Source organism: Tenebrio molitor, chromosome 9 (genome assembly GCF_963966145.1).
Source record: "Tenebrio molitor chromosome 9, icTenMoli1.1, whole genome shotgun sequence".
In the NCBI taxonomy this organism is placed as follows: domain Eukaryota; kingdom Metazoa; phylum Arthropoda; class Insecta; order Coleoptera; family Tenebrionidae; genus Tenebrio; species Tenebrio molitor.
The window spans coordinates 15,777,835-15,793,335 of record NC_091054.1 but is presented as its reverse complement, the minus strand read 5'-3'; the positions used below and the strand labels follow the sequence as shown (position 1 = coordinate 15,793,335).

General features: G+C 38.6%; 1 protein-coding gene across 14 annotated transcripts in view; it reads left to right on the top strand.

Moving 5' to 3' along the window:
- The window catches only part of unc-104 (kinesin family member unc-104), a 32,075-nt gene extending 17,103 nt beyond the window's left edge, over positions 1 to 14,972 (top strand). For 5 of the 14 annotated variants that reach the window (XM_069058876.1, XM_069058877.1, XM_069058878.1 and 2 more), the window contains 12 exons: positions 1,707 to 1,979; positions 2,033 to 2,147; positions 2,244 to 2,416; positions 2,625 to 2,803; positions 2,867 to 3,022; positions 3,525 to 3,847; positions 3,958 to 4,216; positions 5,970 to 6,072; positions 6,123 to 6,782; positions 6,891 to 7,071; positions 7,427 to 8,118; positions 13,505 to 14,972. In XM_069058876.1, coding sequence (XP_068914977.1) covers positions 1,707 to 1,979; positions 2,033 to 2,147; positions 2,244 to 2,416; positions 2,625 to 2,803; positions 2,867 to 3,022; positions 3,525 to 3,847; positions 3,958 to 4,216; positions 5,970 to 6,072; positions 6,123 to 6,782; positions 6,891 to 7,071; positions 7,427 to 8,118; positions 13,505 to 13,819 — 3,429 coding nt within the window. In that variant the 3' untranslated portion in view covers positions 13,820 to 14,972. The remainder of the gene's footprint in view (positions 1 to 1,706; positions 1,980 to 2,032; positions 2,148 to 2,243; positions 2,417 to 2,624; positions 2,804 to 2,866; positions 3,023 to 3,524; positions 3,848 to 3,957; positions 4,217 to 5,969; positions 6,073 to 6,122; positions 6,783 to 6,890; positions 7,072 to 7,426; positions 8,119 to 13,504) is intronic. The other 9 variants (XM_069058879.1, XM_069058875.1, XM_069058874.1 and 6 more) reach the window with 9 other exon arrangements.
- The last annotated feature ends 529 nt before the right edge of the window (positions 14,973 to 15,501 follow it).

Genomic DNA, 15,501 nt, shown 5'->3' with positions numbered 1-15,501 from the left:
ATGCAAAATAACTGTACTGAGTGTCTACAGTATGTCCCCGGATTGAATTCGCAAGAGGGAAATAAATTTTATTTTTGATTTTACGCAAAAACTTCACGAGGAATAACATTTTTTGCTTCATTAGAAACCCCCATTTCTGTTATTAAAAAGTCTTCTTCAACACAGAGAGATTTAACGTTAAAATAAAAGAAAATGCAGAAACATTATTTTCCCTTTTTTTTTAAATCAAACGATAGTCGGATAGTTGAATATAAAACTATTCTATTAACTCTCCGCCCTTTTCTGCACATAATTCAACCCTATTTTATTATACCTAATATTTTTAGAATTAAAAGAAAAAACAACCCAGCTGCAAAAATCATTTGATTTTTTTCAAAAAAAAGGGAAAATCATGTTTCCGCATTTTCTTTTATTTTAACGTTAAATCTTTCTCTGTGTTGAAGAAGACTTTTTAATAACAGAAATGGGAGTTTCAAATGTGAAGAAAAAAATGTTATTCCTCTGAAGTTTTGGAGTAAAATACAAAATAACAATTTTTTTCCTCTTGTGAACTCAATCCGGGGGGACATAGTGTATAAATGAATGTGGGATCCTAGTAGGAGTTGAAAGTTTGCCGACTCTTTCACCCGCAAAAGAAATTGGTTTTACTGGTTGCCTAGTTTAGCCCAAATAGGTGTTTTACAAAGAACATTAAATAAAAATCAAATGCGTTTTTGATATGATGATGATAATGAACTTATTTTGTTCAAGTGTGAAGACCATTTTAACAATTACTTCTAAAATATTTACGAAGTTATAAAATTATGCCGATTTTTAAAAACACATAAAGATATTACCTTTGTAACACCACCGGAAATGATGTAACTTTAAAAAAAGCTTTTTCTTTAAATAAACAGACCAGGAATGCAAGAAACAACAAATCAGGCCTTCGAATGCGGAAATGAGATTAACTTTGTGTTGACAGCATGTGAATATTTGACATTTTGCGATTATAGTATTGCCGTTATAACTTTTTATCTGCTCCGCCCACATAAATTGACCAATGAGAATCAAAGCCAGATTCAATCTGTATAATTTTTCATCACATTTGCCACGTAAGAATTTTTTTTCTGCGTAAATCAGATCGTCTTAACAACCTATTTGATTGGTAACAAAGAAAATGTAATGGGCGGGGCAGATAAAATGTTACGATGTCCTTAGTATAGTAATTGATGAATTTAAAGGGGGTGGCAAATTCAGTTCCAGAGCCATCTGCGATCCCACATTCTTTTATAGACAGCCTATCTGTATAACCTACCTTTTTTTAAGCGATATTTTACACACACTAGCTAGCGTCTTGTAATCTTACTCGTATTGATTAACAAACAACTATGTAGTTACATATTTCATGGTGGTGCATATTAGATTTTTGAGTTACCTTTAAATCAAGGATCTAAGTTGAACGTTTTAGAACAAGGTTAAATAGCTCTTTAGTAATTTTTTCTATCCTTTGATAATAAAAAGAATAAAATAAAACATAATCTTTCTTGAACTTTTAGCAAATCGTCTTGATCTGATCTGATACATTTTTTTTACTAAACTCGTTCGAAGCCTGTACTCCCGATTTTTTACATCTTGAAACCGTTTTAGGATCTTTTGTGCATAATTTGAGCCTCCAGATCCTACATTTTGATTAACCTGAGCCTTCTGACCCGATTTTGGAACAGATCACGGAACCCGTGGTCCTCAAGACCGGCTCTAGAGTAATCCTCGGCAAGAACCACGTGTTCCGTTTCACTCATCCAGACGAAGCGAGAGAAATGCGCGAGAAGAACACCACCCCCGTCGAAACCGTCGACTGGAACTTCGCACAGATCGAGCTCCTGGAGAAGCAAGGCGTCGATCTCAAAGCCGAAATGGAGAAGCGTCTCCTCACCCTGGAAGAACAATACCGCAAAGAGAAAGAAACCGCCGACCAACTGTTCGAAGAACAGAGAAAGGTAAGTTTTGGAGAGTGTCCCCTCAGAACGAACTGACCGGTTTGTTTGTGAAGAACTACGAGGCCAGAATCGACGCCCTGCAGAAACAGGTGGAAGAGCAGAGCATGACGATGTCGATGTACAGTTCCTACACTCCCGAAGACTTCAACAATGACGAAGACATTTTCGGTGAGTTCTGTCGGGTGGGGTCTTTGCTGTGGCTTAATTTCGATCAAGCGCACGTTTCTTGCTTGCTTTGAAATTGAGATGGGGGCGCTTTTGCAGTGAACCCTCTGTTTGACGCAGAGTGCAATTGGACCGAGAAAGAGTACGAGCTGGCGGCCAACGCCTGGAGGAAGTGGAAGCATCACCAGTTCACGTCGTTACGCGACGATCTGTGGGGCAACGCCATCTTCCTCAAAGAGGCGAATGCCATATCCGTCGAACTCAAGAAGAAGGTTACCCGAATCAATATTTACAAATCTCGCTTAGAAAACCGAGTCTCTTCTTTGCTCTTTGTCACTCGTTTTCCTGACAGAGTTTTCTAAGCTTCCTTCTTCCCAATCGATTCGACGAAATGCTGCCGAATTCAGACTCTCGATTCGAATTCCGGCAGGATTTCCGCCCGATTCGACTCCCATTGACTCGTCGGTTTCGCGCTTCCAGGTCCAGTTCCAGTTCACTTTGCTCACCGAAACCTTGTACTCTCCCCTGCCGCCCGACCTGCGCCCCGTCATCGACTACGACCAAGACGAGGACGCCACCCAACCCAAGACCATCGTCGCCGTCGAGGTCCAGGACACTAAGAACGGCGCCACTCACTACTGGTCGCTGGACAAGTTGCGGTGAGTGCCCACGATCACGGTGTCATCTATAATGATTTTTGGTGTCACATTTGCACTGATCAGTCAAAGACTGGAATTGATGCGTCTGGTTTATAACGAGGAAGTGGTCGAAATGCCGAGTCCGGAAGTTGGCGAAACGACGACGCCTTTGCTGAGATGTCTGACGCAATGTCCACCGTCACCTTCACGCTTCTCTCTTACCAGTCTGTTACCGTCGAGGTTGGTGCCACTATAATGCCGCCTCTGTTTGGTTCCGCTGATGCACCCCAGTGACTCTACACCTTTTTGATACTAATCGGTGGCGTCCAAACTGAATAATCCTCGACGACTCCTGCACCCGTCGAATTTAAATCCTGTCTCAAACTCACAAAGTTGTCTCGGAGGAGTGTTCAGTTTGTTCGAACGTACTACAAGTACATACGTTGTATCTTAGTGTTTATGTGTCTCTTTCGCTTGTTAAAGTGAAGCTTTGTCGTTTTCTTTTACTCTTCCAGGGCTTTGTTTTGTTCTGATGGTGGCACCAACCTTTTAGTTCTTTCTTTCTTTTACGTTGTCACACTGTGCGAGATGTTTCACTCGAGCTGGATCTGGGATGGTAGCGACCACCGATTGTGTACTTGTCAATACTGCCTGTCTTGTCAGAAACGGTGCAGTGGCGACATCTACATCACCGGTAGTGTCCGTCATGGTCCGGATTACCAACCAGCCGTTGAAATTGCAGACAAAGACTCGAACTGATGCGCGAGATGTACCACAACGAGGCCGAGATGTCTCCCACGTCTCCCGATTACAATGTGGAGTCGCTGACCGGGGGCGACCCCTTCTACGACCGCTTCCCCTGGTTCAGGATGGTGGGTCGCGGGTTCGTCTACTTGAGCAACCTCCTCTACCCCGTCACGCTCATCCACAAAGTGGCGATCGTGAGCGAAAAGGGTGACGTCAGGGGGTACCTGAGGGTGGCAGTTCAAGCTGTCATGGACGAGGACAATTCCGATCAAGTGGGCGTCCGACAGAGTGCCAGGATAGCCTTCGAAACGCCTAAAGGTAAGCAGAGGTGGCGGACGACAGACCAGACGAGTTAGATGCGACGAAGATTTTGCTCGTTCTGATTTGTCTGGTCTGCGGGAGCGGTGCACTGAAGTAAATCTTTGCAGCCGTTATCGAACACAAAAACAGCCACAACATGGACGAACGTATTATCGAAGGTCAGAACGGTATTGATCCCATTAAGCTCGATGAACTTATTGAGTGTGATGCAGATTCGGGTCGTGGAGACAGTTCGGTGTCTTCAGATTTGAAAGAGGACGAAATTCCCGATCATTTAGCGATAGGAAAAGAGTTTACTTTCAGAGTGACAGTGCTGCAAGCAGTGGGCATTTCGACGGAGTACGCCGACATTTTCTGCCAGTTTAAGTAAATCAAATCAGTTTCTAATCGGGTGGAGTTGATGGAGTACTCTCTAGTGTTGTTTACACTTTTCTACCATCTGTCCTAGTTGATTCTCTCGTTCTTTAGAAAAGGTAGCGGATATTCCAAGAAGTGAATTGTCATGCCAACTTTTATTTTCTTAAACTAAAATTTCTCCGTTGCGCGATCTCACCCCGATCTCCCATACATCGTTTGAAATATAAAATGCAAAAATATCAAATGATTCACCAATCTTCAGTCATTCTCTACACAATTGCCTTGTAAAATGTTGCAGTACACGGGCGATTTTTATTTAGAATCTTTGGGCGTTGTTTTTATCAACAATTTTTATAAGATCGTGCACTTATTTAAAAAAAAAAAACTCATAAAAACACCCTATTTAATGCGGTAATCAGTTAATCACGGATTTATATAAAAAAAACTCCGGGGAAAAATCGATTTTAACGAAAACAAGAAAAAATCTAGAACAAAACTTAACCTCAATCAATATGATGTATTGGTGCAACCGTTAATGATAAAATTCGTATTTTTATGTGTCGGCAATCAAAAATTAAATCGAATTGTTTTAACAATAATTAGTAAAGAAGAAACTTACGTTGTTAATAAATTTTCAACAACAATTTAAAACTGGCAATCACGGAAAGATATATTTACGTACTACCAACTGTAAAAATATAAAAATAATACAAATCCAGGCTTGGTACAACTTTAACCGAAGTAAATTGCATAAAAGTTCCGTGAAAGCTCGAAACAAACCTGATCAGATCCGAAGTTCTGCTATGGTTTAATTTTCTAGTAATTTATTTTCATTAATAAAAAATAATCGATAATCTAATTGTGTATATAGTTTTATTTTTTTAACCTGTTCGACGACGAATGAAATTTTGAATTTTGTGGTGAAATTCAAACATTATTTAAAAAACGATAGTCGTGTTTATGTTATCAATAATACTAACCAATTTAATTTGATCATTGAAACATTTACGTATTCTAAATATTGAAGGTGACAAATGTTTCTGTTATTGAGTAAATGAGGTTATGTTTATCTCCTTTTGTCATTTGTCCTGTAATAAAACAAAATGTCTTTCAAAGTTTCTGCTATAAACGAATGCAACGTATTTTTGTGAATTTTTATAAAGGCTAAAGCTTACAGTCAGAGTTATTCCTTACTAAATTATAACGCCTATATTGTTTCAATGGACAGGATTAGGAAGGGAAGGATCTACTCTTAGTTCATGAAATAAAAACAATCAGATGCTTTCCGAGCCATTATATTCCGTACAATTTTTGTCCCAACTGGTTTACTGTTAATTCTTCCTTCTGGAGGTGAAAGTTGATGAATTATAAATTTCTGTTGAGCCTATCTAATGTCAAGGTAGAATATCTTCTATTAAAAAAATCAGCACCAAAAATGTACGAAAAAAACCGAACAAAAATGTCATTAACATTTAGTTTGTTTTATTATCAAAATTATCTGTGAGCTTCACTTACTGTGAATGTTTCAAATTTGTAGATTGCCAGAAAAGTCATCAATATAAATAATACCCAGAAAACTAATCACCAGAAATATTCTTAAATAAGTTAGTGATTTAATTAATTTTTTGTTATTTACCCCTTTCAAATTAGTTGGCTTTAGATGTTTTAATTTGTTGTCGCTTTGCAATGTAGTTGTAAAAGTCTCCAGTCAACTCCACCATCTCTGTCGTTTTTTTACTGTACCACCTTTATACTAAAACAGATTCTCCTCCAGCTTTTTGCACAGACACGACGAAGCCTTCTCCACGGAGCCAGTCAAGAACTCCGGAAAAGGCACCCCTCTCGGGTTCTACCATGTACAAAACGTACGTACTTTGCATGGACCGAACCCAATCACCCTCCAGTTCTCTTACAGATAACTGTATCCACAACCAAATCATTCATCGACTACATCAAGACCCAGCCTATCGTATTCGAAGTCTTCGGCCACTACCAACAGCACCCGCTCCACAAAGACGCCAAACTGGAAGGCAGCGTCCGACAGCCACCTCGCCGCATGCTCCCACCCTCCATTCCCATATCCCAGCCGGTCAGGTCTAGCAAATTCGGCGCACTTCCCTCCCCTTGTACCGCTCACATCCACGCCAAAGTCGACGTCCTGGTCTGGTTCGAGATTTGCGAGTTGGCCCCCAGCGGCGAGTACGTCCCCGTGGTGGTGGAGCACAGCGACGACCTGCCCTGCAGAGGGTTGTTCCTGCTGCACCAGGGCATCCAGAGACGGATCAGGATCACCATAGTTCACGATCAAGCCGCCGAAATCAAGTGGAGGGACGTGAAGGAGTTGGTGGTGGGGAGGATCAGGAACAGTCCGGAGTCGGACGAAGACGAGGATAATGATAACTCAGTTTTGTCCTTGGGACTGTTCCCAGGGGAGTATCTGGAGGTTCCCGGAGATGACAGAGTCATGTTCCGTTTCGAAGCCGCATGGGACAGTTCCCTGCACAATTCGCCGCTGTTGAACAGAGTCACGTCAGGGAGAGAACAAATCTTCATGACGATTTCAGCATATCTGGAGGTGATTTTAAAAGTCAGTTATTTGTATGTAGGTTAAATGAGCACATAATATTCGTAACTAACAATTTTAACATTAACTTTAAATCATTTAATTGTGATTGATTTGCAGTTGGAAAATTGTGGCCGCCCCGCCATCATAACCAAAGATCTGAGCATGGTGATCTACGGCAGGACCGGCCCCAGCTCATTCAAACGTCTCTTCTCCGGGAATTACCGCAACGACGAAGCCAACAGACTGTCGGGAGTGTACGAATTGCTCTTGCGGCGAGCCAGCGAAGCAGGTAGTCCAGGTAGAATCCCTAGCTTAGTCTCCTCTCCCGAAACCTGATGGTTTTTGATTGGTTGATCTGTTGGCCCCGTCCCTGTACGACTAGATTGTGACGTCTCACTTTTGTTGTGCATGGTTGCCACCACGGTTTGTAGTGTGCAGGCTAAATAGAAATGAAAGGGAAAATGTATTTGACGAGTTGCCAATCGCAACAAGGACACTTGGAAACTGTGCAGAACAAGTCTTTGCACAAATAAAATGCAACGCCGCTGTACATACACTTTTTCGTCTTGCAAGTCCACTCTTCCGTGTTCATTTTCTCTTTCATCGTTTCCGTCTCTGCGCCGAATCGTTGCTTTATCGTTTTTTCTCTCCAGGGGTGCAGCGACGCCAGCGCCGCGTCCTCGACACCAGCTCCACTTACGTCCGCGGTGAGGAGAACCTCCACGGTTGGCGCCCCAGAGGCGACTCGTTGATCTTCGACCACCAGTGGGAGCTCGAGAAGCTGACGCGTCTCGAGGAGGTGGAGTGGATGCGTCACACTCTCCTCCTGCGCGAACGTTTGGGTTACGACAGGTCGATCAATCACAACAAGTACCACGTGGAGTATACCAAGAGCGAGAAGGAAGTGTGCAATATGGTGGCCAAGAACAACAATCTGAACAACGCCGTTCAGAATAACGATTTCTACGAGTACACCGACAGGGAGAAGCAGTTGCTGATAAAGTGCATACGGTTGATCCAGGGGAAGGGTCGCGACAGCGTCTCGGGGATGAAAGATAACGAGGTGGCGAGCCCCTCGGAGGAGATGACGGAGATGAGCACCAGCATGTTGTCGAGCATGATGTCCAACGCATCGATAGAGTTGTGTTCACCGGAGAGGGCGGCTCTGCCGGGTGAATGTGCTCCCTTCCCACCGGTTCCGGTGTCGCCTCCGGGACCGAGGGATCCGGAGTTGGTGCTGTACGTGCCCGATATGGAGGAGATCAGGATTTCGCCGGTGGTTGCCAGGAAAGGATATCTGAACGTTTTGGAGCACAAGACGAAGGGATGGAAGAAGCGATGGGTGGTGAGTGGAACATGCTTGAACGTCATTTTTATTTTAAGTATAAATCAGCTGAAGGGACGTTTGGTTTTGTAGTGTTGTACCAAGTAACACTTACTTGTTTACTTCTTGGAAGATATCATTTGTACAGAACAACACTAAAATCCCAAACATTTCAGTATTTCCTTTTTTTTCGAAATTTCCACATTTTTACAATCTCTTTTTTTTTCTCTTACGGCAATATTGTTACTTAGTTTCTTCTCTTTTTTAAGGTTTTCTTTGTTTCTTTCGTCTATAATGTCGTTTTACATATTTTCAGCATTACATAATGTGCTGTCCATCTATTTTACTTTTTATTTTGTTTTGTTCAAAACGCGAATGTAATGAAAGTTTGTCCTTAAAATATTTTCAAAATTGCGTCTTACTTGTTTCTTAGTTTATTAATACATATTTGAAAAATGTACTTCAGGAAAATCGTGCAGTGCTGCGAATTTTTTCCATGAGTTTTTTTGTTTAAGTGCTTTTTTAGAACGTAATTTTTTACTAACTGTTTTTAAACTCGATTCTTTTTCTTTTCCATGTGTTTAAAATTTCATAATATCGTATCCATCAATAGTTATTTTTATATTAAGTGCGCGAAGAGAGTGTTTTTTGTGCATGAAAAGGTCTTTTACGCCGAGACGAAGGTCGAGGCAGTATAAGCCTTTGAATGCACAAAAACCTCTTCGCGCACGAAATATAAACAATATTTTTTCTATAATTGATTCAAAAAATTGAAATTAAAAATTCAAATTTTTGAAGGAATTCTGAAGTTTCAATGCAGTGACCATGTTGCTAGGTAACTAATAAAAAACAGTGCGTGAAATGATAAACAGAAATAGTCATATACGTGAAATTGCATTTCCCAAACTGTTTTGTATGGTTTCTATGGTTTCGATCTTACTAACAATGCAAAAAAAAATACACGTTAGAAAATGACCCACTTCAGGCACAGATAACTATGCGTGAATTTCAATTTTTTGAATCAATTATAGAAAAAAGAATTTTATTTCGTTACCTTTATTTTCATAGCTAACCATCGTTTTTTTCTCCCTTTTACTTTTAGAATTTTTTTTTAAATCTCACTCAGTTGTGCAGATATTTTAACCTGAGGTAGTACCTATTAAAAGAAGGCAAAATAACCCAACTTGCCTTATACAAATGTTTACAAGAGAATCAAAGGAATCAATTTGTGTGGAAACAGCTGAAAATTTTCAAATTTAGTGGGCAGTTTTGACGTACGGCCAACCTAAAAAGTCAAGTTTTTCCAGTTTAACTTCCCTGAGTTTTTCTGTCATTCGAGGTTATGTTTGGTTATTTCGTTAAAATTTTTTGAAATCCATCAAAAATTTTTGATAACATTATTTAGTCCAGTCAATAGAGACATAAAAATGGCTCCACCTTGCAAAAGGTACAGAAAAGTTTATACTTGGCAGGTATCTTCTATTAGGCATATTATTACTATTGCCGAGTTTGCGACCTTGGGGGGTTGTCGCTCGCCCCGCCATACCGGAGAAGAGGGGTGGAAAATCACATTTCTGCGATTATTTCATTATCCGTGCGAGATACGTCTATCTAAGTTATTATAAAAAATGTAGAGCTCTCTACATTTTTTGTTCTTTATGTTTTTTTTGTCAGATCAATAGTTTCGTAGTTACAGCGTGTAGAAATCGAAAATTTCTATTATTTTTGTACTTTTTATTCTTTTCCACACCACCACAGAGGTAGAGCAATTGGGTGCATTTTTTTTTTACGTATTGTCCCCGGTGGGCATAGTCTACGATGCAGTAGAAATTTACTGTTTTACTCTTTTTGATCTCTTTGTAACGTAGGCGGATCCAAATGATCTGGATCGATCGGTATAGATGAGCTGAATTCATCAGAGTTTATAAATTCGAGAATTCCTCTTGAGAATTTTCCTCTTGTTCCTCAGGGTCATCATCATCATCATCATCAGGATCATTTGGCGTTTACCTGTTTCACTAGTATACACGTTGGAGTCCGATATTCCCGTAGACGGACAAACAATAAATGTTAGATTTCTACAGGCTGTAACTACGAAAGTATTGATCTGACAAAAAAAAACGTAAAGAACAAAAATTGTAGAGAATTGTATGTTCTACATTTTTTGTAATTGGCTAGATATACGTATCTCGCACGGATAATGAAATAATCACAGACTTTCCAGAATCTGAAGATCAAAACGAACAAATACCTGAAATCAATTAATTTCTATTTTGGCAAACGCCAGATGATCTTGATGATGATGATGATGACCTTGAGGAACAAGAGGAAAATTCTCAAGAGGAATTCTCGAATTCATAAACTCTGATGAATTCAGCTCATCTATACCGTTCGATCTAGATTATTAGGGTCCGTCTACGCTACAAAGAGATCAAAAAGAGTAAAACAGTAAATTTCTACTGCATCGTAGACTATGCCCACCGGGGACAATACGTAAAAAAAAAATGCACCCAATTGCTCTACCTCTGTGGTGGTGTGGAAAAGAATAAAAAGTACAAAAATAATAGAAATTTTCGATTTCTACACGCTGTAACTACGAAACTATTGATCTGACAAAAAAACATAAAGAACAAAAAATGTAGAGAATTGTACGCTCTACATTTAAAAAAAAGGTAAAAGTACTGTAATTGTGACTGCAAGCTTTTTTCACCACGACGTGCCCAAAAAACCCGAACTCGATTCAGAATGCTTCCGTTTTGACGAATTTCCTGAGCGACGTTTTGAACTTGCAAACTGAGAAACTCCCAGGTGATTTGCTGTTCGTGGCTGGTTTTCAATTTCGAGATGAATTTCTCCTTCTGCAACTAAAATGCGATCTTCTCGTCGACGGATAAGATCGCGTTTATCCATTTCGAAACGCTCGAAATCGCGAAGATGCTGCACAATGTTTACAAAGGTTCGTGCATTGGAAAGTATCCTTTGAGGAAACCTTTCGCAGTAGATTTGCCGTGCTAGCTCTTAATGCCCACGGGATTCGCCATAGATCAAAACCATATCGGTTTTCTCCAGGTGATTGAAAACCATTGGTTATTTAAATTGAGGTTACTATGATTTTATTTAAAAAAATTCAGTGGCTCCTAAACTTTTTTTCAAAACCTTTTAGCCCCCTTTTCTCGTAAAATATCAACATTTGTATGAGGCTCAATCGTTACCTATCGTGGAGTTTTACCACTGGTTAAAATATCAGCACAACTTTCAAAGTCACCCTGTACACTTCTGTGCAAGTCTTATGACTAATTTTCACACTATTTTAGTTGTATAATACGGATCTATGGCAATTGATAAAACATTTGAAAACATTTTTTAATTGTCTAAATGACGCGGGATTCTGACATTCTTAAAAAAACAAATATTTTGGTTGCTAGGAATTTTGTCATGTCCCGTTTAAACTATAAAATATTTGCTGTGTTTAATTTTATTGCACAGAAGTGTATGTGAAGGACTTTGAAACCTTTTATGATCTAATTTGTTTTTTTTTTGTCATTTCTTTTGGGATCCTTTTTATCTTTTTTATCTTCAGTTTATTTTTTATTTCCTAATTTGCAATTTTCAAAACTTTTTAGTTTTTTAGTTCATCCTTTTCTCGCCAGTTATGTTTTTCTGAGTACATTTTCTTTGAGGCAAAATCACCTTTTCTTTGATTCTAATTTGCTTTCTTTATTTTGACTCCTAATGTCATCTTAATTGTTTATACTTCTTCTTTTTTCATTTCCTGTTCTAATGGCGTATTTTCCTTTTTTACGGATTTTTTTTTTCTTTCTTATTATATTTTCATCACTATTTAATTACATATTGTTGTTTTGTTCATTCTTTTTTTCCTTTATTCAGTAAATGATTTAACAACTTTTTAATTATTTTTATATTTTGGAAACTTTTCCTCTAGACGTTTTAGTTTCATGAATCTCCGTTTCTTTTGATTTACCTACTATTTTTTTGAAGATTTTTTCTATACTTATCCCATGTTTTTCCAAATATTTTCATTGAGTTCATGCTTTTAGCTACGCCCTTGAGATAAATGACACTTATCCCATCCATTTTGCGTGAAATAAGAACTTCATTACCACACGTTTTTTTATAATAACAAGCAGTTAATCAAAATTTAAATTTAATAAACATTTAACTAGGTACAAGAACAACTGATATGTATACTTAACTATTTTTTATAAACATTAATTACATAATTTTTGCAATTGTTAAATAAACTTCCTGATATACTCGTATTAAATTCTTGGTTATTAGTTGTGGTCGATGTTCACTTCGGTAAAAAAAAAGATTTTCTTTTCATTATGGGCGGTTCCAGATAAAATATATATTATACAATACACGTGTGATAACGAATCATTAACAAACTTGTGCGATTCACAACTCGGCTTCGCCTCTTTGTACAAATTTCGCGCGCGTTTGTTAATAATGCTCGTATCCCACTTGTATCGTAAATATCTGTTATTCATTATTTTTCCAGCGAATTTTCCTTCGCTGTATTTTTTTCTTCTGCATATTTCAGTCTCCTTTTTTCGCTTTCTTTTATGCAATCTGGTACCTAAATAAAAATGTGTTCGAGAATGCTTCGTCCCAAATTATATTTATTTTCTGTACGATGTAGCTTACAAAACTTATCGTCACTGTTGTCAAATGTAATTTTCAGTCAATCAAAGCTCTTTTGTTTTTCGAAACAAATCTAATATTGAAAAATGATTTATTCAACTGAACAAAAGTGTTAAAGGTTCGTCACATGGCTAAATGTAACATATTATACTGCACATGCGTTCCTAGAATTTTTCCAAAGCACTCTCGACGATATTTATTCATTTTATTTAAACACTACCTACTTGGTCTTGGTTTCATCGCGAGCAGCTGCATCAAATCTTTTCTTTTCATCCTGTTGCGCAACTTTTATATTTTTTATCTTTGTTGTCTGTCCAGTTTTTTTTCCTTTTACATTCTTTGTCATCTGTCGTTTTTAAAGGTATGTTTTTTACCGTTGCTTAGATATTTATTCTCCAGCATAAAATACTAAGCATTTAGATTAAAAGTAATTCTCATTAGTTAAAAAAAAAGTTTAAAAATTCATTTATAAAATTCGCACTTGTTATTCCCGTTTTTATCTTCACTTTTCCAATTTTAAGTAATTTTTAGTCCAACTTTTCTTTGTAAATTTCTTTCTCGTCTGTTGATTACTACACATTATTAGTTCCTACTCTTTGAAGCTTTTTTTTTGTATTTTTTCATTTCATTTTACCCTTTCCAAATCATTTTTTAACGTTGTTTTCCTTTTTTTTTTTTTTTTAAACTTTACCTTTCAGTTTCGCTCTTTTCCTCGCATTTACCATTCTTCTTTCTCTCGCAGTCCGTCCGGCGGCCGTACGTCTTCATATTCCGGGACGAGAAAGACCCCGTGGAGAGGGCCCTGATCAACCTGGGCACCGCCCAGGTCGAGTACTCCGAGGACCAGCTGGCGATGGTCCGGTTGCCGAACACGTTCAGCGTGGTGAGCAAGCACCGCGGCTACCTCCTGCAGACTCTCCACGAGAAGGAGGTGCACGACTGGCTGTACGCCATCAACCCCTTGCTCGCCGGCCAGATCAGGTCGAAGTCGGCCCGACGCAACCCTCAGAGCCGCCAGGAGAACTGCGACTCCGTCGGGAGTGTCGCATGCAAATGAGATTTGATCGTTATGGAATCCGTTTTGGTTTACTGAAGCTTAGTTCTCGAGGAGCAAAATTCTTTTCGTTCGTTCTCACCCATCATTTCGGAAATTTCGAGGTTGTGATGATGATGATGATGTTGTCTGTCACTCACGGTTAGGGTTCCATAATGTCTGTTTGTCTGTCTCACTTGAGTTTGTCGTAGTCATTCTCCGGTTTCGTTACTAAACTAGTCGAGGGGTCGCGCATTTTTCCAGAGGTTCTCACGATCGTGTGCAATAACAGAGTTGTATATTGAATATGTTTACTAACGAATCTCAAGACGTTCGGATGCTTATTTCTGTTCGATTGATCTCAATGTTTCTAAATGATGTTAAAATAGTATTAAAGATGCTTCTTATAGTATAATACAATATTTAATACATGTACCAATCTAATTAAACTCTATCGACATCATATTCTACCGTTTTTAATGTTTAAGGCCTCGGGTTTTCTTTCGGTATAATAATGTACTGCAACTTCAGACTACAATTCAATGTAAAAATGTCAACACCACCGTTTCATTTCGGGCACAGTAAGTGTATAATGTACAGGGTGTTTATTGTTCGTTCGATGCAAATCGACGGGAGATCAATGAAGAGCTCACTTTATGGTTATTTTTTGATACTTCCGCTCCCCAGCCCTGTTGTTATTTTTGTACTCGAACTAGATTTACACGAATTGTTTTATTGTATATACCAAGGTTAGCACAACAGATCCCATGATTTCACGCTGAGACCGCTCTCGTTTCAAAGCTGGCATGTGTAAGCCCAGCCTTACATCCATGACCACGTCTTGACTGATTTTATTAGATTTATTCGGTTGAATCTCGAAATCTTAGACAAATCTTCGTTGTAGGTGCTTGTTAAACTCATCATAATTTTATTTTTATAGTTAGTTCCCCTATAGACACAGTGCTACGCTTATCTAAGCTATAAATGTATAAAAGAAGTACTATTAAAAAAAAATTAGTAGGTACAATGTAGGACAATTTATATTGTTTTCGGTTGTGTTTCTGATGCTGCCCCAAGGGCCCATTTACATTATTATTACTATTGATTGAACGATTATTATTATTATTGTATAATTGTGTAAGCATTATATGAAATAAATAATGAAGTAAAAACACAACTCGATCTTGTTTATTTCATTTACATAACTGACAAACATCTCACGATAAATTTCGGGGACTGACGTAAAACGCGCCGATGTACGGTTTACCATGGCATATTTCCATACCGCTGCGATAATGTAGTCATCTTCTGGGAAGACTAATGATAATGAGTTCATTAATCGAAGGACGCAGTAATTTCTTTTTAAGAACTTTGTTATCTGTGACACGTCTGCAACGATGATGTTTTTGAAGTGCAGCAAAAATGGAAGAATTTTTTAAGAAAAAAACGAAAAGGTCAAATGTTGCGGTTCTGGTTTTATGGCCGTCGTCTCGCGGGTCCTTATAGAAGCGATAAATGAAAATCCCACGCTGTGGGTTTCTTCTGTGGGAAGGAATCGACCGTATCCTGATTCAACCTGTTTGTTTAGCATAAAAACAAAATATGTTCTTCTGAATTAATGGTAGGTCCGTAACTGTTAATTTTGTTGATCTTGTGAACTCTCTGAAATTAATGACGAAGTGAGTTCAAAGAAACAAGTCCATTTT